Below are 21,957 nucleotides of genomic sequence, written 5' to 3'. Positions count from 1 at the left end.
CATCCTGTCATGCTCTTAGCTCGCTGGCTGAGTTCATCTAATCGCAGCCCTGTGGGGTTATAATCAGATTCCAGCGGAGTCAGAAAGAGCTTGCAACCCCCTGATCAGAGTGTCCTGCAGTGGATGATAACCCTGGGCATGCTGTCCTGCCCCGCCCCCAGCACGTTCCGACTACTTCGGCTGGCTCTCTGGGTCCCAGCAGCTCCCCCGTGCTTGTGCCAAAGCTGGCCTGGCTTTGACGTCATCCCAGAAGTCCCTCCAGGGAGCCAGAGCTTCCTGAGGCCATTATTTGCCAAGCACTGTGCTAGGCCCTGCTGAAAAAGGCCCTCCTAGAAGGAATTTCTAGTCTAGATGGGGAGACGAGACAGCAGCATTTAACAAGGGTAAATTGCAAGGCGAGATGTAAATGACAGCAGTGCTGGAGCCTGCTGTTGCTCTCAGTTGATCAGGCCCAGCTCACGTGCCAGGCAGGAGTGGGGTTGCAGAAGGCCGCACGGCTGTGTCCGCCAAAGACTTTCTTTCCAAAGGGATGCGAGTTTCTGTTTGAGTTCTGTTGGTATGTCTGTCCAGCCACCCATCTAGCCTTGGCCTCGTGATCAGATGGGGCACTGAGGTGGGGGAGGGGCATTCTGGGAGCCGGGGGAGGAGTCCTGGCTCCTCAAAGCATCAGAGGGCCAGAGACTTTGTGCTGCCTGTCCCTGGGGGTGACCTCACCATTTCTGTCCTGCGGCTCTCCACAGGCCTCCACTGTGTTGGGAACCACCGCCTCCCTCCCCTCCCCCAACCCGTGGGCACACGGCTCGCCAGCTGGCCCCCGAGCCAGCCTCCCTGCTCCTCTGGCTGCCTCGATGTCACTGGGGATTAGTGTGCATTTGTTGCTTTTAGCGGGCACTCTCCTCACTGCTGCAACCTCACCCTCTGGAGCCCAGGGATGGGCTTGGGCCCCGGAGCCCCCGAACCAGGGAGCAGGCCTGACTGTCCCTTTCTCTGTTTTCCCTGACGTCAGAAGGCAGAGTGCTTATTCACTTTGGAAGCACACTCGCAGGAGCAGAAGAAGAGAGTGTGCTGGTGCCTGTCGGAGAACATCGCTAAGCAGCAGCAGCTGTCGGCCTCGCCCCCGGAGAACAAGGTAAGGGCCTTGCCAGTGGCTGCAGCCCTGGCTGCCTGGCTTCCCCTCGGCCAGCCTGGACCCTTGAGTGTCCGGATTGAGTTTGGGACCATTCCGAGCTTAGGACTTGGATCTGGGCAATGAGCTTGGCCAGGAGGCCTGTGCTCAAATGTCTCTCCCCATTGGCCTCTCACTGGTCTGTTGAGTGGGTTCAGATTGCTCAGGTAGAGTGACAGAGCCAAACCGAGCGTGACCCATCGCTTCTCAGCTCTGTTCTGTGGTTTGCCTATGGCAAGGTGGAATTTGGGCTGGCCTGCCTGCTGCTGCCTGGCATGTGGTCCCCCTCTGCCATTGGGTAGGTCGTGCCCAGGGGCAGCACACTGGTGTTTAACACTGGCCCAAGGCACACGTAATTGAGAGGGACGTTTACAGAAGCTGTTCTAGTTCGACGCAGGCCACAGCCAAGTGGAGCCAAGTGGAGTTTGCTGGGGCCTCGGGGCTGGCCAGCTGGAGCATCAGTGAAGATTAGAGACTCCGGGCTGAGGCTGATCTGGGACAGGCGCCCCTCAACTTGTCCCGTGACTGTGAAGGGGGATAGGATGGGAGCTGGACCATGGTGCCAGCCACCAGGCAGAGCTGTAGTTCCCATTTGTGAGTCAGGTGCCATCTGTTGCTAAAAGTGTTGGCCATGTTTGGATTTGGTCTGGTTGGCTGCAGAAGGAGCGGAGGTAGCTGGACTGCTGGACGGGCGGGGCGCGGGGAGTGGATAAATGAAAGTGAGCGGCAGCCAGTAAGCTTGCTGGGCTTGTTGCTTCTCCCCGATGCATTCAGGCCTACTGTGCCATGGGCAGCAGGCGTGGGGACAGGCCTCATGAGGGCAGGAGGCTGGGCAGAGGTGGCTGGACAGCCTTTTCTGGGGGGACAGTGGGGGACGCAGCTCTCAGCTATTCCCTAAGGAAGGGAGAAAGACTCTGAGAATTATGTAATCTCTGACTTGAAAGTTATCTTGTTTCACACTAGCCAGGGGTGAGAATAACTCTGATGAGAGAGGACAGCGGGAAGAGCACGGACTTCCCAGTCACACTCTGCTGCCGACTGGCGATGTGACCTTGGGCAACTCACTGTACTACTGAATGCTTTGGTGTTTCCAGCTGGGGACAACAGTTCCTCCCCCAAAGGGTGGTTGTGAGAATTAAATGAGAGGCTGCATGTACAGTTGATAGCATGGAGCCTGGTGTGCAGCAGGCGCTCAGTCAACCACAGCTGTGGGGAGTCCACGGCTCCGGCGTCCACCCAGGCTGCTTGTTGCTACGCTGGCTGGTTCCCCGCTGTCAGGTCTTTCTACTGAACAGAGACGTGTCCCGAGGCCCCAGGTCGGTCACAGTCAGAAACTAGGCCACTCCCTCTTCACTGGGGCAGCCCCTGGGATGTCGTGTGGCTGAACTCCCGTCCCTAGCTTTCTTGTCTTCGGACTTAGCTCCTCCTGGTCTGGGGGAAAGAGTTCTTTCTGCCTCAAATTCAGAGTTGGTGGGCTCTGGAGTGTGTTGGCAATAGCCTTCTCAAGGCCGTGGGGTCTCTCCCTCTTCCATCGGGAGGACAGTGTAAGAGACTGAAGGGAGGTTGGGTTTCTGAGACAGCCTCTGGTCCCTGCAGGGCTGCGGCCTGGGCTGGCTGACCCTGGAAGGGCCTAGGACTTTGGGGCCTGGCTTCAGGGCCACACCAAGGCTATATGGGCATCCCGGGCAGGCAACAGTTGGATGCCTCTTCAAATCAAGACTCTTTAAATGTGTGTTTAATGGAGAAGCTGTGTGCGGGTGGGAGAAGGGTGAACAGAAGGAGAGCCTGACCCCTGAGACAGCCTCAGCATCACCTCCTCGCCTGAGAACCGGGCCCAGCCCCAGCCTCACACACCCCATGTGGCCCGAGTGCCTCAGAAGGCAGTTATGCGACCAGCTTTTGTTAGGCGGGCTCCTTGGGGGTCTCACTGCCCAAGCTTCCCCACTCCACCAGACACACTTAAGGAATCTTAGCAACTTACTCCTTCTAGTCACTTGCAGAATGCTCCCTGAGAGAAGTTCCAGTAAATACAATTTTCTCCAGCCCCACGTAGCTCCAGGAGTGCTTTGGCAGTCTTAACAACTCGGCCCACGTGGCTGCGCAGCCGGTCACAGGTCATCCGCCGGTGCTCGGCTCCCTCAGGTCCTGGCCACCTCAGAGGTGACCAGGAACCTCCTTGCCAAAGGCTGGGCTACAGCCTTGCCGCTGGGGTTGCTGTCCTCCAGGGGAGAGAGAAGAAGGCAGGTGGAGCAGAGCGCCGACACAGGGTTCTTCTTGCTTTTCAAGCAAAAAGGGTCCTGCTTGACCAACTTGTTCGAGTCCTGACTGAGTAGTGTGCCTTTTTAAAGGCCTCTTCTTTGTTCTTCCTGTGAGGGCTCCGCCTTCTGCTGCGCCATGGAAATGCTGCCTAAGCCACTCCCCACGCCCCCCGACTCAGATGCCTCTCTGGGGAAAGAGGGGTTTGCAAGGCAGCTCGCCAGACTTCCATGCCGCCCCTTCCCAGCCCTGTTCCTTCCAACAGCGTTCGCTGACACCTTGGAAGGGGCATTCTTCAGACAGCCTGAGGAATGCAAAGTTCTTTCCCAATTTTCGAAAAGTAAGGTGGTATGCCCTGAACATGAATGCTTGTTGGGAAAGACGGAGGGAATTGGAGGAAGGTGGATTCAGAGAACAACAGAGAGGCAGGTGGGCCACTACCTGCTGTGTGACCTTTGGCATCTGCTTCCCACTGTGGCCTCAGTGGTCCTGTCTGCACATTGGTCGGGTGGCTCTTTTTAGCTCTTCAAGCTGTGTGATTATCGTGAAAGCTGAGGGCCTGGGGTCATCCAGTCTTCACTAGGGCACTCTGTCCTGAAGGTTTCCGCATAACTTGACTGCCTGTGAAATCGGCCAGGGCTGTTCCCTCCAGGGGGGTGGGGGAACGGCAGGCACAGACTTTTCTGTCTGTGTCTGAGGTGCCTGTGGCCTGTGGGTTGCAGTGTGGGGCTCCAGCTGAGGCAGGGTGGACACAATGGCTGCATCCCATCTCTGGGGGCTCCCAGGCTTTTCTCTGGCTCACTCTTAGCTGACCACGGCAGGCAGAAGGCTGCTCTGGGTGGGCGTGCATGCTCTCCCTCTTTCTGTAGAAATGACTGCCCACTTCCTCTCCTCTCCCAGCTTCCTTCTGCTCACCACCCCCTCTTCCTCATCAGAACTCTGCCCCCTCTCTTGCTTCGTCGTCTATCCCCGGAGGGAACCTATCTGTTTTCTTCTGCCTGGGATGACTTTTACTAAACTCCCTGCCCGGGGAGTGCTGATGCTTCTAATCAAGAACAGTTCGCAGGGGGTCCCACCTGTGGCCATTGAGATTCCAAGCGAGTGGGGACAAACAGATACATATTATTTTAGTTATTCAATCAAGCATACATCATACATGCCTGCTCTGTGCCAGACACTAGTTCAGGTCCTTTGGGATCCCAGAGATGAATGACACCTGGTCCCTGTCCTTAGAGAATTCTCTTGTAATTGGACAGACATGGCAGGCACCAGCGTGGCAATCCAAGCATTAAAGGCCATATCTGATGGGTCGTAAGAGTGGTCCAGGGCGGTCTTGGCTGCACATCCGTCATCCACTCGGTGAACCTCCCCTGAGCCTGCACTGCAGGCCTGGCCAATGGGAAGCCTTTGAGGAGAGTGGGCCCTCCATAGAGCTGTCAGGCATGAGGAGGGGGGCGTGGGGCAGCAGGTACTGCCTGTTCTCAGGGTGTGCCCTGGGCTTGATGCTGGGAACGCACGGATGGATCCGTCGCATTCTTTCCTTGGGAAATCACGGTCCAGTGGCAGAGGCAGAAATGCCAACCGATTGTTCAAAAATAACATAGCAAGTGATATGGGAGGTGTAAGTGCTTACCGCTCTGTGACCTCAGGTGACACACCGAGCCTTTCTGAGACTCAGGTTTTTCCTTTCAATAAAGTGGATGGATTAACAGGGTTCTCATGAGGACTAAACTCATGTAATGTGCTTAGCAAAGTGGTGCCCAAGAAGAACTCTGTGAGTTTTTGTTATTATTATTAAAGTTATGTCTGTATGGAAGATTCATCCAGTGGCCTTGTTGATTGAAGCTGAATGCTGCCACTCTGAGCACATGTGACAACTGCTCCATGTCCCTTCCTGGTAGCCACCTCACATATTCCAGGGCCCAGGCAGGGAAACTGAGGTCTCCTGGGTCTGCTCAGGCTGTAAGACTTTTCCCAAATGGGACCCCAAGGTGCATGCCACCTTGTCATCTCCGTTGGGGCAGCCAGAGACGGGCCCGGAGATGCCAGGTCTGTCTGAGCACCTTAGGAAGGAGCAGGGGCAGGTCCTGGAGTCAGGCAGCCCTGGCCTGAGTGGACAGCAAGCTAATTCCAGTTCTGTCTGGTTCCACAGAAACTCCACCCTTATGGCCCTCTCCAGCAGGAGATGGGGCCGGCCAGCTCAACCAATGCTACCCAGGATAGAAGCTTTACCTCATCAGGACAGACTCTGATTGGCTGAGCAAACCCAAGGGCCGGACTCTGCTTCTGGCAACTTAACCCTTTCTTGGGCATCCCCTACCACACAGTAACCTCACCTCAACTGGACCCAAAATGGAGGACCAAGATGGTGGGCCTAGGGTCCCCTGAAGGGAGTGACCCCACGAGTGTGTGTGCACTGGCATCAGAAGGACCACGGTGGTGTGAGAGGCCCTGTGGGTGCGTGCAGACTGGCATCAGAAAGCCCCAAATGGAGAAGACTCAGAAGCTTATTCGCTACAAGGAAGAAGGAGGTGGAGTAGCATCTGGATGTCCAGTGGCTCCAGCACCTGCCTTGGGGGCAGCAGGAGAGGCTGGGAGAGGTCAGCCCGATGGAAAACAATACCGTGATCCTCTGCCACCAGAAGACATCTCCACCCGTTCACCGCGTTCCTCTGTACTCATTTGTTCATTCCTTCACTCAACGGATATTTTGGGGGCACCTACTTTATGCCCGGCTCTGTGCTAGGAGCTGAGGATACCGAAGAGAATGAGGTGGATGTAGTCTCTGCTCTTACCAAGATTTCAAAACATTAGCACCAACACACACACATAATTACAAACTGTGATAATTTATGGAGGAGAAGAACAGATTCCTTTAAGAGAGACTATTATTTAGATTGTAGTGTGGGGGGGTTGGGCAGGGGAGGAGCATAACTTTAAAGCTGAGACCTGCAGGCCAGAAAGGAGGTAGCCTGTCAGGGACTTAAGAATGTTTCAGGCAGATGGAACAGCCTGTGGACAGGACCTGGGATGGGAAGGAGCTTGGCGTGCTGGAGGCACGGAGCCAGGCCAGCGTGGCTGGAGCTCAGCGAGGAGGCGAATGGCGGGTGGCAGCTAGCTCATGCAGGGCTGTGGGGGTGACTGCTCTGTTGATTTCATTCTAGATACAGTGGGCAGCCATTGAAGGCTTTTGAGAAAGGGAGTCACAGAGTCTCAGGTACCTTTCTAGAAGATGAGCGAGTGCAAGGAGGGGCCCAAGTGGGTGTGAGGAGATCAGTCAGGGGGTCCCTTCAGTCTTCCAGTGATGGGGGGGGGGGGTATGTGAATGCCCAGACCCTGGGATGTGGCAGAGGCTCTGGAATGAGAAGAGATCATTTCCCCTCCCTCCACCTGCCCCCCGCAACCCTCCACTGCATCTGGCTCTCTCAGTAGATGCGAGTGAGGACCAGGGCCTTCCGCATAGAGCCCCTCCTGGCCAGGCCTGGGTAGGGCCCAGCGCAGAGTTCTAGGAATGTCCCTGGGAGTCGGGAGCAGTGGGCGCTTCACGTGGCCAAGGTGAGGAAAGTCCAAGCCCCCAGGCGTCAGCAGGGCTGCCGGTGCTGTCCCTCCATGCTCCTGTGCTGAAGGGTGTGATGGGAAGCCGGCGCTCAGCCCTCTGGAAACTCACTTGGTTTGCTCTCTGCAGAGCTCCAGGGTCAGGGACCGGGGTGAGGTGTGGCTCAGCCACCCTAGTGGAGACGGTCCTGCCACAAGGCTGAAGAGAGACCTGCCCAGGGGACAGTGATTAGAGCTCAGCCTGCTCCCTGCCTGCAGCTGGAGTCCAGGGTCGGGCAGCTCTCACACCCTCCTCTAACTGCCAGGACTTAGAGGGCCACAGGGCAGAGCGACAGCTCACACACAAAGGGTATGTATAGGATCAGGGTCAGAGACGCCCGACAGATGCTCAGGCCAGAGAAGCCCCGCACCTTGGGCACTCTCTGTGTTGTGTCCTGCAACATTTTCAGGGTCTTTAGAGAGGGGTCTTGTGCCCTGCTGAGTCTGCTCAGCTGCTGTGGCCGCTTGAAACCCAGGAAGAGTGGCTCAGAAGAGAATTTGTCCCTCGCCTCCCACTTGTCCTCCTCCCAGCCTAGGAAAGATCAGGCGTGTCGCATCAGCAGGCTAACGGGATGGGACGTATCTTCTGTGACAAGGCCCATGTCCTTGCCCAGCTGGGGAATAAACTCAGCCTGCCGTGGGACAAGTGAGACACAGAGTCTGTCAGCTAGGACTCAGCCGCAGGGGTAATTCTGAGGCTGAGCAGCTGGGTCTGCACTGGCAGCAAGCCGCACTTTGATTTCATTTGATTCCCTTACAAAATGACATTAAGGGGGATGTGAGGCACTGCAGAATCGCCTGGCTGGGAAGGCAGCAAGCTGGTCTCTCTGGGACCTGGTGACCGACCTCTGTTCACCAGACGGGTGCAGAGGACAGGAGCTCTGGCCACAGGGAAACGGGGAATCTGAATGCAGCACCCAGCCCTCAGGATGGGCCTTTCCTCCCAGCTGGTCCCCATAAGCTGCTGAGTAGAGCGGATGCTCGCGTCGGGGTCCTAGGCCCGGCCGGCTGTTGGAGAAGCAGGCCCTGGCCAGCCGTCCCCGTGGCTGTGGTGAGCCCCAGCACCATTACTGCCACCTCTCAAATCAATGAAACAATTCATCTGCTTCATGGGCTCAAGAAGATGAAATGGGACCGTGTGGCCACTGCTCTTCAGCATCGCAGTCCATCCCAGCCGTTCAGGATGATGAACAAGCTATCGAAATTGCACTTGAGAGTCATAATCACGGGAAACATGGCCGAGCCCCGCCTTCCACATAAATCACGCTGAGAAGCACACACAATGGTCTCTTTCCTGAAGGGCCAATTGTCTTGGTTTGGTGTCCCGGGGCCTAGGAGCTGGGAGGATGGGAGCACAACCATGTATTGTTAAAAAGGCCATCTGTGTGATTTGAATACAAAGTGACCCTTTTAGTCCCCCGCACACCCTCTGATCCCGTCTCATGTTTTCTTATGTCTCAGGCTCTGGGTGTTTGGAAACTCTTGGTCTCTTCTGTAAGTGGGCACGCCCAGGTCTATGCTGGCCTGGGTCTTTTGGCCCTCTGGGAGTTGGGACCTGTTGGAAATAATGATGACATTTATTTATGTACATCTTGTTTTTTAGTCCTTATTTTTAATAGTCCTAAATTCGGCCACCAAAGCCCTTATTTCACCCACACGACACCAAGAGGTTTCTGCACAGTGAAGGCACAGGCAATTTCAGTGGGGCGGGGTGCCCCATGGTGAGAACATGGGCTCTGGAGAGGGCAGCTGGGGTCCCAGGCCTTTTCTCCCCTAGCCCTCCCCGCAGCCTTGTTTTACAGATGAAAGGGACTAAGCTTCAGAGAAGTTAAATGATTTATCCAAGGTCACACAGCTGGTAAGAGACCCAGCTAGTTCTCAAGCCAAAGCTTCCAGCCTAATCTGCTGCTCTTTCCAGATGCAAAGGTTTGCCTTTTAGGGTTGGAAGTAAGAGAAGTCAGTCATCTCTAGGAAGAGGCAGTGGGAGGAGATCCTGCAGGTGGGAGTTGTGGCCCTTTAAGCTCCAGAGGGAATGCTTCAGGACAAACAAAATGAGATCCCTTCTTCTCCACATAGTGGAACCTCCAGAGGCCATAACCCTAAGGGGTGGCCCAGGCTGAAAACCACAGTCACTTCGCACAAGATTTGAAAAGTCTGACATGAGAGATGAGGCGGAGCTCCTTAAGACTTCCTCTCAGGCATGGGACAGTCGGGTCCGCCCCGCCCCTTTTGAGTCTGGCGTTTAAGAGAATCAGCAGACACTGTCTTAGGGTCTGCGGCAGCAATGGAACCGTGGCCAAAGGCAGGAAGGGGTAGCTTCAGGTTCAGGCCCCGGTGCGCTGAGCATGAGGACCCGAAGGAGGCCTTTGACCTCTGCCCTGTCGAGGGCGGGGAGAGAGCCTGCTCGGGTTCTGGGCCCAGAGTTTTTTAATTGACTGGTTTCAGGTCTCAACCCTAAGTAGCGGAATCAGCTGGACTGGGTTTCAGATATCTTCCCAAAGAAGCAGACTCTTTTCCCTAAAAAGCTCAGCTGTTCTCCAGCCCCTTCAGCTCCCCCCTGCTCTCCTTGCGCCAGCCTGGCTGTGGATAGATTGCCTTCTTTGCCTTCTTGTTCGTGGCCTCGGCTATCTTGCTATTTTTTTAGCTCTTAAGACAGCACAACCTTACTCTCTATCCTGTCTTGACCTTATCTTCCTTTGAGCCTTTCTCTGAATAGGGCCACCGTCCTCCAAATTGTTCCCAGATCTTTGGTTTAAGGGTGGAATAATGACAACACTGGGTAATTTGGTGAGCACGTATGCTGTCAGCCTGGCATGGTGCAAGCTTTTTACCCACTTGTCTCTTGAATCCTCATGAGGGTCATTAGCCCTGTTACACACTTACTCTCCTTATACCCAACTGATAGACGAAGACGCTGAGTCTTAGAGAAGTTGAGAAACTTGGCCAAGGTCACATAGCTAATGGGTGGCTAAGATGGGAACCCGGGTGGCCCAGCTCCAGAGCACCTGCCTTTGATTGCTCTGCTCTAATGCTTTCTAGCAGTCACAGACCATCCAAGCTGGGAGGGGACAGGGAGGCTGAGCAGTCACGTGCCTGCTTCAAGACCACGGTGGGAGGGCATTGCTTCAGGATAAAACCCTGGTCTTGGTTTGGCTCTCAAGGCTTTCTCTGGTTGCCCTGCTCTCCAGCTTTGCGCCCACGGCCTGGTCACACTGGATTCTTATTTCACACTGGCACATTCACATGGAGGCTGTTTTTTCTGCTTGATGTTGCGTGCCCTTCTCTGCTGTCTGTGCCAGATGCAATCCTCCACCTTCAAGGCTTGGCGCCTCCCCGAGACGCCTTTCTCAGGCATACCTCGGAAGTCATTGCTTCTGCTCTGCAGACCCGTAGGATTTTGTTCCTCTTGAGCAGTTTGTTACACAGGTATGTTTCACCTTTAGGACTGTGTGCTCCTTGGGAGCCAGTGGAGGTCATATCTTATTTCTGATTGTGTTACTGCCTGGTCCTTAGGAGGTGCTCAGTAGATGTTGCAGAATTGAATTGGGTCATCTGGTTCAACCCTCTCATGTTCTAGAATCTAGATGAGGGAACTGAGGCTCAAAAAGGTAAAGTGACCTGGCTGGGGTCATGGGACAGGTTAGTGACAGAGTCAGGACTGGAAATCAAGTCTCACGACTCAGAGCTGTTTCTGTTGCACCTTTGCTTTGCGAGACCAGAGCCTGGCTCCCCTCTTGGTGTATTAAGCAATCTGGCCAGGATCGCTTCAGGTCATGGATACCACCATATTTCCTGCTGACTCCTGGCATCCTTGGAGGGAAAGGAGACCCAGTCAGAACTGTTCCTATGCTTCTTTTCCCTGGATCTGTGGGACTCCCCTCTCACAGAGTCCCTTGCTCTCAGAGAAAACCAGAGTAAGATTCTGAAGAACTTGGTTCGAATCCTGATTTTGCTGGTAACTCACTGTGTGATTTTGGGCAAATTATTTCACCTCTCTGATCATTTATTTCTTTACCAAGAAAAATAAGGGAGTTGAATTTAGTTGAGCTCCTGGAGTCATCTTCAAAGCCTCGGGACTCTAATAACAGGCTAAAGGAAGAAAGAAAACAGACATTTGGGTCTTCACGTTGAAACCAGAGTGTATGTGTGTGGATATATGCAAGTGTTGTACATGGTTCATATTCCTTGTGTCCTCGTGACATGAGTACCATATGTAGGTATTCTTATGGATCTTGGACAGGAAGGGGTCCTTAACATAGACCCCTCAAATTAGAAGCACACTCTTGCCTCCTTCCCACCCAAAGTTGCCTCCGTCCAGGCTCCCCATGAAGAAGCCAGCACAAGGAGCTTTCCAGCCCAGAATCTTCCCCATCCTTCCTTCCTTTCTGCTCAGGTGGCTGGGCACACACTGGACCCTTTGGTTTGAACTTCACATGTATACGTATGCACAAATATTCTCCAGCCTTTCCAACTGCTGCTCTGTGGAATCAGGTTGACTTTCGAGTGGAAGTTGTGGTCATCCATACGCAGTGCCTTCAGTTTCTAGTGTGGTCAGAAGTCTCTCACACTCTTCCCCAGAAGTTGCCACTGACTTTTTCATCGCTTTTAATGTATATCTTCCTTTGTTCAAACACTACTCAAGGTAAATTTTCTGAAACAGTATCTTTTCAACATTAGTGGTTTTCCATTTTGGTTAAATTCTCCTACAGTCATGCACCACATAACGACGTTTTGGTCAATGACAGACCGCATGTACGATGGTGGTTCCATAAGATTAGTCTCACACAGCCTCAGTGTGTAGCGGGCTGTCCCATCTAGGTTTGTGTCAGTGCACTCTAGGATGTTCACATGATGACGAAATCGCCTGACGACGCATTTCTCAGAGCATATCCCCGTTGTTAAGTGACACGTGACTGTACTGCCATGTAGCTTTCTGCTGTTTCTCCTTGTGGAAGGACAGTAAGGGTTAAGCAGATTAGCCTAGGAAGCTGACCGCCATTTATAACACAGTTTTCAATGGGAAAATGCATTGTGAGACCCATCATCAGCTCTCAGATGGACTTTGGGAACGCGACTCAACATACTCCAAAGCAGGGAATACAGCATTTATTTTATGAGTGACTAGAATTTTGATAGAAGCACAGAATCTTTGAATGTGGAGCTGAAAAGCTTCCTTCCTCCCCCACCGAGATCGATTGATTAACAAGCTGATTTGTAGAAACCAAGAGCAAGAGAGGGGCAAGATCTTGGCCAAGGGCCCATGGTTGGTGTTAGAGCTGGACCTGGGACCCAAGTCCCTACCTCCCAGGCCAGTGCTCCTCTTCAGTGACAATGAAGAGTCTGCCAGTTTAGGGGTGGGGAGGGGCACAGATCATCTTAGAGACACTTGTCATCTTACACAGTTGTGTAGTCATTAGGAAAAGTAAGTCACCACGTTGAGCTGTAATGGAAATAGTGAGAAATGGCCCAGCTAAGGGTGTGGGGAGAGGTCGTCGTTGACTGGCTTGTCTATAAATACCTGGTGCGTTCTTGCTGGAGCAGAATGAATGGGGCTGCTGTGTTTTACCTGGAACACAACCATGCAAGACTGGTGGAGACGCTCCCTGTGGTCTGTTCTAAAAATAGTAGTGGGAATGGAGCTGAGGGGAAGGGGAGGGGGCTCCTCCGGGGGCTGGGTGGGGTGCCTCGCCCCCTTCCTCTTCCTGCCAGGCCCCGTGTGAGGAAGTGCCGTAGATGCAGAGAATTTAGATCTGGGAGGGTCCTGGAGCCATCATGCTCATATCCCCTTCCCATACAGAGGAGGCAGCAGTGGAGGCCCAGAGAGGGGGAAAGCCTGGCCAGCAGTCCCGAGCCCGGGGAGAAGGTCCCACATGGCAGGCTGTTCTCCTCCTGCTGTTTTGGCAGGAGGCTGCAGGCCTTGGGAGTTTTCTCTGCCTGCCTCTGGGCGAGCACAGGGCCTGGGAACTCCTGGGGCCGGATGTGCTTGGGCTTCCTGAGAGTCGCCCAGCCGGCGAGGAGTCCCCGGCCAGTCTGCCCTGAGCCCTGACCTCGGCCAGCTGGCCTTCCAGCGCCACACCTTCCCTTTGCTGGTGTCCCCACCCTTGCTGACTTGTCCTTCTGTCGCCCCCTGGACTGTCTGTAGGGAGGGAAGACAAGGGCTGGCATAGAACTGGCCTGCAGGACTGAGGGCCTAGTGGCCGGGGACGTTTCTCTGTCCTTCCCTGGGAACAAGCAGAGGCAGCTAAGGGCGAGGCAGGGGCCTGGGTTTTGAGGTGGGCCGGCCAGGGTTCAAATCCTAGTTCGGCTTCTCACTCGCTGTGGGATTGCTGGCGGGTCACCTCGCATCTGTCAAATGACACAAGGACACCCATGTCACTGGATTTTTGCGAGGATTACAGCAGATGGACTGTGCAAAATGCCTGGCCTGTGGTGCTCAGGAATGGTAGCCACCGTCACTTGATCAAGCATGGACATGTGCTTGACTCTCTGCGCCCCCTTCCTTGGGGTCCCACTCATGGGGGCATGGCAGGGAGTTTTCTTTAACTCAGTTGACTTTTGTCGTGTTGTCACAGGAGTAATTTATGTTTATTATGAAGAAAACCTTTAATACAGTTTAATGAGGAGAAAGAAATGACGTTCGCTCTTAATCCCAACACCCAGAGAGAACCACTGTGACCATTTTGGGAGTGTATCCTGTCAGCCGTTTGTTTATACACACATATATCTTATTTGCAACTTGGGGTTACTAGTGCAATTTTCTAACTTGCTTTTTTCCATTTAACAGTGTAGTGTATCCATGTTTCCACGTCAATAAATGTTCTTCTATAGCATCATTTTTAGTGCCTGCAGGGTATTTCATTGTATAGATGAAACAGGCTTTATTTAAATAATTTCCAGTAGATCAACATTTAGGTTGTTTCCAGTTTTTCATTGTTACAAAAACCTGAGATAAAAATCCTTGTAGCTTTATCCCCAGCATCCAGTATATGTGTTTGACCTGCCACAAATGTTTGTTAAATGAATGAATGAATGTTACGTTAGAATAAATTCCTGGGAGCAGACTTTCCGGGTCAAAGGGTATATATTTGTACAAAATATTCTTGATACCTGTTGCCAGATTACTCTCCAGGAGGGTTGTAATGATTTATGATCCCACTTTAGACTGACAGATTCATCTTGCTTTGCCCAGGACTTGTCTTTTTTAGCAAAAGTCCTGCTTCCAGGGAAACTCCTGGCCAACACTGTGCATTGTTACATTTTTTAGCAGGTTCATTTCTTTGATCTCTAGAGATGTTGAATATTTATTTATATGCCTTTTAGGTTACTTATGTTGCCTGTTTTGTGAATAGCCTGTTCAAGTCTTTTGCCCATTTTTCTATTGGGCTGTTTAATAGTTTAATTATTAATTTACAAGAGCTCTTTATATAGTAAGGATATTTGTGTGTTAGCCTTTTATTTTTATTATTTTTTTAAACTACTGATGTTTCTGATTTATAGGTAGCCGTAACTATTAATTGTTTTGGTAGCAGCTTTATTGAGATACTATTCGCATATACAATTCATCCATTTAAAGTGTACAGTTCAATGGTTTTTAGTATATTCACAAACGTGTGCAACCATCATCCCAATCAATTTTAGAACATTTTCATCATCTCCAAAAGAAACTGTATGCTTTGGCTATCATCCACCAATTCCCCCATCTCAACTAGCCCTAAGCAACTACAAATCCACTTTCTGTATCTACAGATTTGCCTATTTTGGACATTTCCTATAGATGGAATCATATGTTATTTGGTCTTTGTGACTGCCTTCTTTCGTTTAGCATAATGTTTTCAAGGCTCATCCATGGTGTAGCATGTGTTAATGCTTCATGCCTTTTTGTGGCTGAATAATGTTCCACGGGTAGACGGCATTGGTTTATCCATTCATCTGTTGATGAACATTTGGGCAGTTTCCACGTTTTGGCTGTTGTGAACGGTGCTGCCGTAAACATTTGTGTGCGAGTTTTCATGTGGACAAATATTTTCATTTCTCTTGGGTTTACACTAGGTGTGGAATCAAATGGTAACTCATGTTTAACTTTGTAAAGAACTGCTAGACTGTTTTCCGAAGTGGCTCCACCATCTTGTATTCCCACCATCCGTGTATGAGGATTCCAATTTCCCCACATCCTCTCTGACGCTTGTTATTTTCTCATTTTTTAAATTATAGCCCTCCTAGTGGGTGTGTAGTAGTATCTCATTGTGGTTTTGAATTGTGTTTTTCTGGTGACTAATATCATATCTAAAATGTCTAAAAATAGTTTTTGCCTTTGGTGTTGTGGTATTCACGCCAGGATGGTACAACATTCACCCCCCTCCCCTTGAACTTTACGGTTTTATGTTTCAACTTTTAACATTTTGGTCTATCTGGAATTTACTTTGGTATATAGAATGAGGCAGAGTGCTTTGCATTTTCCCCAAACAATTATTTGCTCCCATCTTGTACATTGTGTTAGGATAGGTATCCTCTCTACTTTAAAAATTGCTTTTTTCATCCCATTCTCACATTTATTTTTTTAATGAAATTCAGTGTAAGCTTATTCCATCCCCCACCCACCCTGTCCCTCCCCAAAAACCTCACTGAGATTTTGATTTTAATTATATTAAAAAATATACATCAAGAAGGGGAATATTCAAGACTATACAATACTGTCTTCCCATCCAGGAATGGGATTGTGTCTCCTCGTGAAAGGCGAAGATCTTCTTTGAAGATTTCCCAAGTAAAGTTTGGCAAAAAGTTTTTTGGGGAGGTCTTGCACTTTTTTTGTTAAACTTACCTGAGGAAATTTAAAATTTTTATTTATATTACGAATGGGAGTATTTATTTATTTGGCATTTATATGTTCTTTAACTGATAATACACTTGTACAAAATTTGTACAAACAAATCCTAAACCTTACTGAACTAAATAAAATAAAGAAAGGAAACCCTGCATTCCCCGAGCCCTTTCCCCGGTAATAACCACTACTATAAATTTTATGTGTTCCTCCAAATATTTTTGCATACATGTGTAGACATATGCTATGTTTTATTTTACTAAATAGTATCATATTATACAAAAATTTTTTTTTTTTTGAGGAAGATTAGCCCTGAGCTAACATCTGCTGCCAACCCTCTTGTTTTTGCTGAGGAAGACTGGCCCTGAGCTAACGCCCATGCCCATCTTCCTCTCCTTTATATGTGGGATGCCTGCCACAGCATGACTTGCCAAGTGGCGCCATGTCCGCACCTGGCATCCGAACTGGCGAACCCCGGGCCATCAAAGCGGAATGTGCGCACTTAACCGCTGTGCCACCGGGCCGGCCCCTGTACAAAAGTTTTTGTAACTCATTTTTTAAAACTTAATATATCAGTCTTTCACATTGGTACCTAAAGTTCTCCCTTTTGCCTTTTAGTAGCCACTGGACCATAATGTAACTACTCCCCTATTGATGTACACCCAGGTTGTTTCCTATGCTTTGATATAAGAGCAATGCTGCAGTAAACATCCCAAGAATGTTGTGTATGTGACATCTTGCTGCACTTTTCTGTAGGGTAGACGTAACTTATCCCAAAGGGCTCTACACATGCTTTCCTGCTGTTTAAACGTGTAATCTGCCCAACACTGTTGTTATTATCCCCGTCTAAGAAAACACAGGCGCAGAGAGCCTGAGTTGATGTACGATTTCCATCCCTGTTAAGAGTGAGTGAGTGCCTGGTTCCCTGCGCCCTCCCTAACGTTGGATGTTATTGCTCTTTTAATTCTTTGTTGATATGAGAAGTGAAAAATTATATTTCATTTTAATTTGCAATTATTTGGTTATTAATGACATTGGGCTTCTTTTTACGTTCATTAGTCATTTATATTTCCTCTTCTTTGGCTCATCAGTTCATACCAATTGCTTGGTTTTCTGCTGGGGCATTTGTCTTATTTGTAAGAGCCCTTTCTCTGGTTAGAATATTACCATTTCCTTATTATATAGGTTACAGTTATTTTTTCCAGTTTGTCATTTCTCTTTTAACTTTATTTATAGTATCTTTTATCACTCAAATTTAACCTTTTTTGGTAATCAAATGTTTTTGTAATCAAGCCTTTTTTTGTGGGGGGTGGGGGCTACACTTCCTAAGGCCATCCCCACTCAGAAATTATAACACTTATTCTTTGATATTTTGTTCGAGTACTTTTATCCTGTTATTTTTTACACTCGTATTTTTAATTCGTATCTGATTGAATTAGTGCCTGGTGTGAGATGGAACTCTCTTTAATTGTTTTTCCCCAAACGGCTACCCAGTTGTTTCCAAACTTACTTTTTTGATAAAAAAAAAAAAAATTTTAAAAATCCTTCCTTTTCTCACTTATCATAGACCAAATTTCCACACACAGGCGGGCTGGCTTTTGAAATTTCTTGTCCCCCTCGTTAATCTGTCTATTCCTTCATCAGCTTGAGACTTAATTACTGTGGCTTCATAATATATTTTAGTAGGATTAAACACCCCAAGGCTGACCCCCCCATAATTCTTCTGCAGAATTCCTTCCGAAGTTGTACACCCTAATTCTAGTCGGCTGAGGATTACGCTTACCTTTTTCACAAACATATTGCAAGGCAGGAATGACACCAGATCTGTAAGAGTTTATCCTCACCTCCTACAACCTATAATGAGTACGTCTGCAGGCCCCTGCTTCTCTGCTTTCCTCCGTGCCTCCTAAGGATGGTTGAAATCATCTGGGACTTTCGTATCTGAGAGTTACTATTGTAAACGTTAGTTCTATTATGTTTCAAGAATCATTTACTTAAAATTGCATTTATTTTCTCAATCGCGTTATCTGTAGTTAAGTGTATAAGCGTTTCTGGCTTCGTTGCTTGCCGGGCTCTTCTTTACCACATCAATTCATTCTTGACTTTTTGGTTTTGATTCATTTTTGTCTGGAGAGCTTTCTTGAGTAATTTTTCCAGAAGGGGTCTGTGGGTGGCATGCCTTCTTAGTCTCTGTAAGTCTGGAAACATTTGCCCTCCTGTCTGAGTCATCCTTTGCCGAGTAGAAGATTCTAGGCTGACTGTCCTCTCCCCCGAGAAACCTCATCGTCCCAGCGTTGAGTGTTGTAAGAAGCGCAGTACTCACTTGGTTCTCTAAAATGTCTTCATGGGAACAGGCAGGACTTCTCTTTCCAATCTTTGGAATTTAGAAATTTCACCCGGTTATTCCTAGTTGTTTGTTCTCTTTTGGCAATTTTTCCTGGTACTAACTAGATAAGCCCTTTCAGTGTGAAGACCCACATCGTCTCTTAGTTCAGGGACATTTTCTATTAATTTTTGGAATTGCTCATTTTCCATGTGTCCGAGTCCCTCTTTCTGGATTTCCTCCCACAAATAATAATAATAATGATAATAATAATAGCACCTAATATTTATTGAATGTGCCTTCCTTCTGCTATAATACGTGATTTGCTCAACACTGTTGTTATGATGTTCATTTTATAGATGAAGAAACAAAGGAACAGAGAGGTTAAGTAGTTTGTACGAGGTCCCACAGCTAGGGAGCTGTAGGCCATGATCCAAACCCGGGCATCTGGCCCCAGAGCCCTTGTTATAGCTACTACACCATATTCCCTGCCTGTCGAATCCAGCCCCACACCCGACATTGACGCTGAACCCAGTACCCTTCAGTGAGAATTCAAGTGTTGAGAGCTAGGGACTCTCTAACCAGTGCAAGAAAAGATGAGGATGCTAGAATAATGGCGCCAGAACAGACTGGGAGACGAGGGACCAGAGAGGAGCTGGCATCATAACAGGTTCCCCAGTGAATTTAGACTTGGGAATCCTCCCCTCCCTCCCTTTCCCTCATCTCTGTCCCTGGGACTACTGCATGGTCTGCTTGGATATCTCCCTGTGCCTGTTCCTATCCCTTCAGTCACCTCTCTAAACAGCAGCCAAGATGACTCTTCCCATAGAGTGAACCTGGTCACCTTCTCACTGCTGAATGTTTGTTGAATGACTGCAGAATGAACAGATAATTTCAGAGAGCTTATCATATGTCAGACACTGTGCTAAGTACTGGTGATACAGTATGTATTAGTCAGTAATCTTCCCGTTGCAAGTCACAAGAACCCAACTCAAATTAGCTTCAGCCAGGAAGTGGAATTTATTCAATTATGGGGGGTAGCCTTCAGGTGTAGCTGGATTCAGGGCCTTGAGCAATATCACCAAGAACTGGCCTCACCCTCTCTATTGCTTGGTTCTACCTGCTTATGTGTTGGCTCACTCCCTTAGTGGTGGCAGTGTAGCTCCCAGAAGTACCAGGGTTGTGCCCTCTGATTTGGTGGCCTGAGCTTAGGCCCAAAAGTCCAAGCAGGGAGTGGTCTCGGGGGAGTGCGTGGATGAACTCCATCTAGCAGCCAAGGTCGTAGGGCTGGCCTCCGCATATCTGAGTCCATTGCTCTGTGCACAACACTTCCCAGGAATGCGGGGAATCAGGACACAGCCTGACCCTGGAGCTGGCACGAGCACAGTGGGTTGCGGATTGCTCCCAAAAGACCGAAATCTCAGGCCAGCGTTGGCTTGTTGGATTGGAGCCAGAGAGGGAGATGGCCATGGCTCTTGGCCATCGGGTGCTGCTGCGGCCGCCCAAGGTCAGGCCGAGGCTGCTGAGGTGACTGCGATGTGTGCCGCGGGGCGGAGGCAGAAGCCAGCCGATGACACTTCTTAGGGCCAGCTCTCCAGGGGGACATTTGGTCTCCTGGCTTTCGCTTCTTGCTGTGGTTCAGAGATCCAGTTCCCACGAGCAGACGGAGCATTGTCTTCGCTGCCTACAGGTGCCGAGAAAGAGGCAGATGGCGAGGGGAGAGACAGGGAACAGGAGATGGGGGCAGAGCATAGGCTGGGAGCCCTACAGCGTAATTTTCCATTGCTTTTGCCGTGTGACCTTTCTGCAGCTTAGCCTCCCCATCTGTAAGATGGGACGACGACAGCAACCTGTTTTTCAATAAATGTGAATGATTATTGGCTATTAGTATGTGCCAGGTGCCCTCTGAGGCCCTCATCTGTCAGATCCTCAACAGGTGTTCACATTTAACTTGATTCTTTGCATCCACCCTCTCAGGGTCACTTCTGTCCTTTTACAGATAATGGCAGCAAGGACAACAACACCACAATGATGGCTCTCATATATGGAGCACTTACCATGTGCCAGGCACTCCATGCGTACCGCTGCATTTAGTCCCTGCATGGCCTAGGGGGCAGAGGGTATTAGCCCCATTTTACACATGTGGAAACAGACTCAGACACATGAAAGTGACTTGCCCAAGATAATCCACACGCAGATTTATTTGGACTCCAAAGCCTGTGCTGTTTCTAAATGCCACTGACTAACCGTGTTCCTTTAGTGAGAGAGCCCGGAGGGGTCTGGGACTGACCACTGAAGGGGAGCAGTGGGACGGGGGCCACTGGACACACATCTCTGGGCTCAAGACTGAGGCCGGGCAGGGGGAAGGGACCTACTCTGGATCTGCAGGCTGCAGGCCGGTACTCCCTGTGAATTTGAAGCTGAGGGTGCCTGCTCTGTCCGCTCTCACCCCACCGCTTGCAGCATGTGCCCCAAGAACAAGGCAAGTGCCGCCAGGAAGAGCCAGGTGCATGTCCTTCGCAAGCAGTGGGAGAGTGTTCCCTGCCTGGTGTTAGGGTTACAGAGGCCAGAACACAGCAGGACAGTCCCCGCGGGCAGCATCCACAACAGGCTCACCCGCGCTCACTCTCCAAGTCAGATCCCAGGAGCGGGAGGTTTCCTGGTCTGTCTGTGTCCTTAGTTCCCAGCACGGGCTCCAGCACATAGTTGGGATTCACTGGTTGTTCAAAGAATGAATAAATGTTTCTTGGCCAACTCTTCTGTGCGGAGGGCCTTTCTGCATGGAGTCCGAAGACCCCCAAACCAGGGCTGTGAGACCCGAGGAGTAAAGGCCCAGGACTTCTTAAGTGGGTTGGCAGATTCAGAGCTTGGGTGGGGGTAGGTATAGACAGACAATTCCCGTTTCACAGGGCAGCCTTGGGTCATCCCCCTCTTCTGTGGCAGGTTGGGAGAGGGGCAGGGCTCTAGAGAAGGTGGGCCAGTGTGTCCTGGCCCCGGCTGCCATCATGCCTGACACCCAAGCGCAGGTTTGGCCCTTTCATTGTCTGGGCAATGCTGAAAGCCTGAGCAGCTGCTGGTGGGGACTGGGGGTGGTCTCAGTCTGTCATACGCTCTGGAATTCTTGGGACCGTACCTCTCTCTGGCTTGTGCCCTGCGTCTGCCATCGCGGTATCACCCTGCTCCCCACCCTGGAACAAAATCCCAGTGGACTTTGGAACGGAAGCCAGAATGGGGAAGCTCATTAAATAGCCTTTGGTGGACACCCTCCTCTCTCTGAGGAGGGCATTGCCAAGGCTCGGCCTCCCCCAGGTGGTCTGCAGGGGGAGGGTGAGTGGGTTTCTGTCTCTGCAAGGCTCATGATGTGATCTTGGGAACACAAGCCTGGGTGACCCAGGCTTGACGCAGTGGAGGCAGTAAGCGAAAGTGGTGGAAACCTCTCTCTGGCGTGGGCTGCAGGAGAGCTGCCTGTCTGGGGCGTCCAGGCTGCATCCTGTTGCTGCTGCATCTCCCTAGGGGCCTCTCTGGAGCCTAGGGCACTGCCTGGGGGTGCTGCCCTGCAAAAATGGGAGGTGCACACACCCTGGCTCCCTGCTGACTCTCCGTGGTCCTAATCTGGGAGCTGCTGCCAGCTCGGCGGAATGGGGAGAAGTTTCCCTGCGAGATGGAGCTGTACAGCCAGCTGGCTTCTCAGTGTTGCTGGGGGCTCGTCTGGTCCATGGGCTGCCCTGTGCGGTGGTGCAGCGCGCAGTGGAAAGTGGCCTGGGCTTGATCCCCAGCTCCGCACTTACTGGTGTGTGACCT

General features: G+C 50.7%; 1 protein-coding gene across 8 annotated transcripts in view; it reads left to right on the top strand.

Moving 5' to 3' along the window:
- RGS3 (regulator of G protein signaling 3) overlaps positions 1 to 21,957 on the top strand; it is a 118,334-nt gene that overhangs the window by 61,065 nt on the left and 35,312 nt on the right. For 6 of the 8 annotated variants that reach the window (XM_070518932.1, XM_070518931.1, XM_070518934.1 and 3 more), the window contains one exon: positions 1,007 to 1,129. In XM_070518932.1, the coding sequence (XP_070375033.1) occupies positions 1,007 to 1,129 (123 nt within the window). Of the gene's footprint in view, positions 1 to 1,006; positions 1,130 to 5,573; positions 8,602 to 21,957 lie in introns of those variants that run through there. The other 2 variants (XM_070518936.1, XM_070518939.1) reach the window with 1 other exon arrangement.

This window comes from Equus asinus, chromosome 10 (genome assembly GCF_041296235.1).
Source record: "Equus asinus isolate D_3611 breed Donkey chromosome 10, EquAss-T2T_v2, whole genome shotgun sequence".
Taxonomy (NCBI): Eukaryota; Metazoa; Chordata; class Mammalia; order Perissodactyla; family Equidae; genus Equus; species Equus asinus.
The sequence above is the reverse complement of the archived record's forward strand: the minus strand, read 5'-3'. Positions and strand labels throughout refer to the sequence as shown.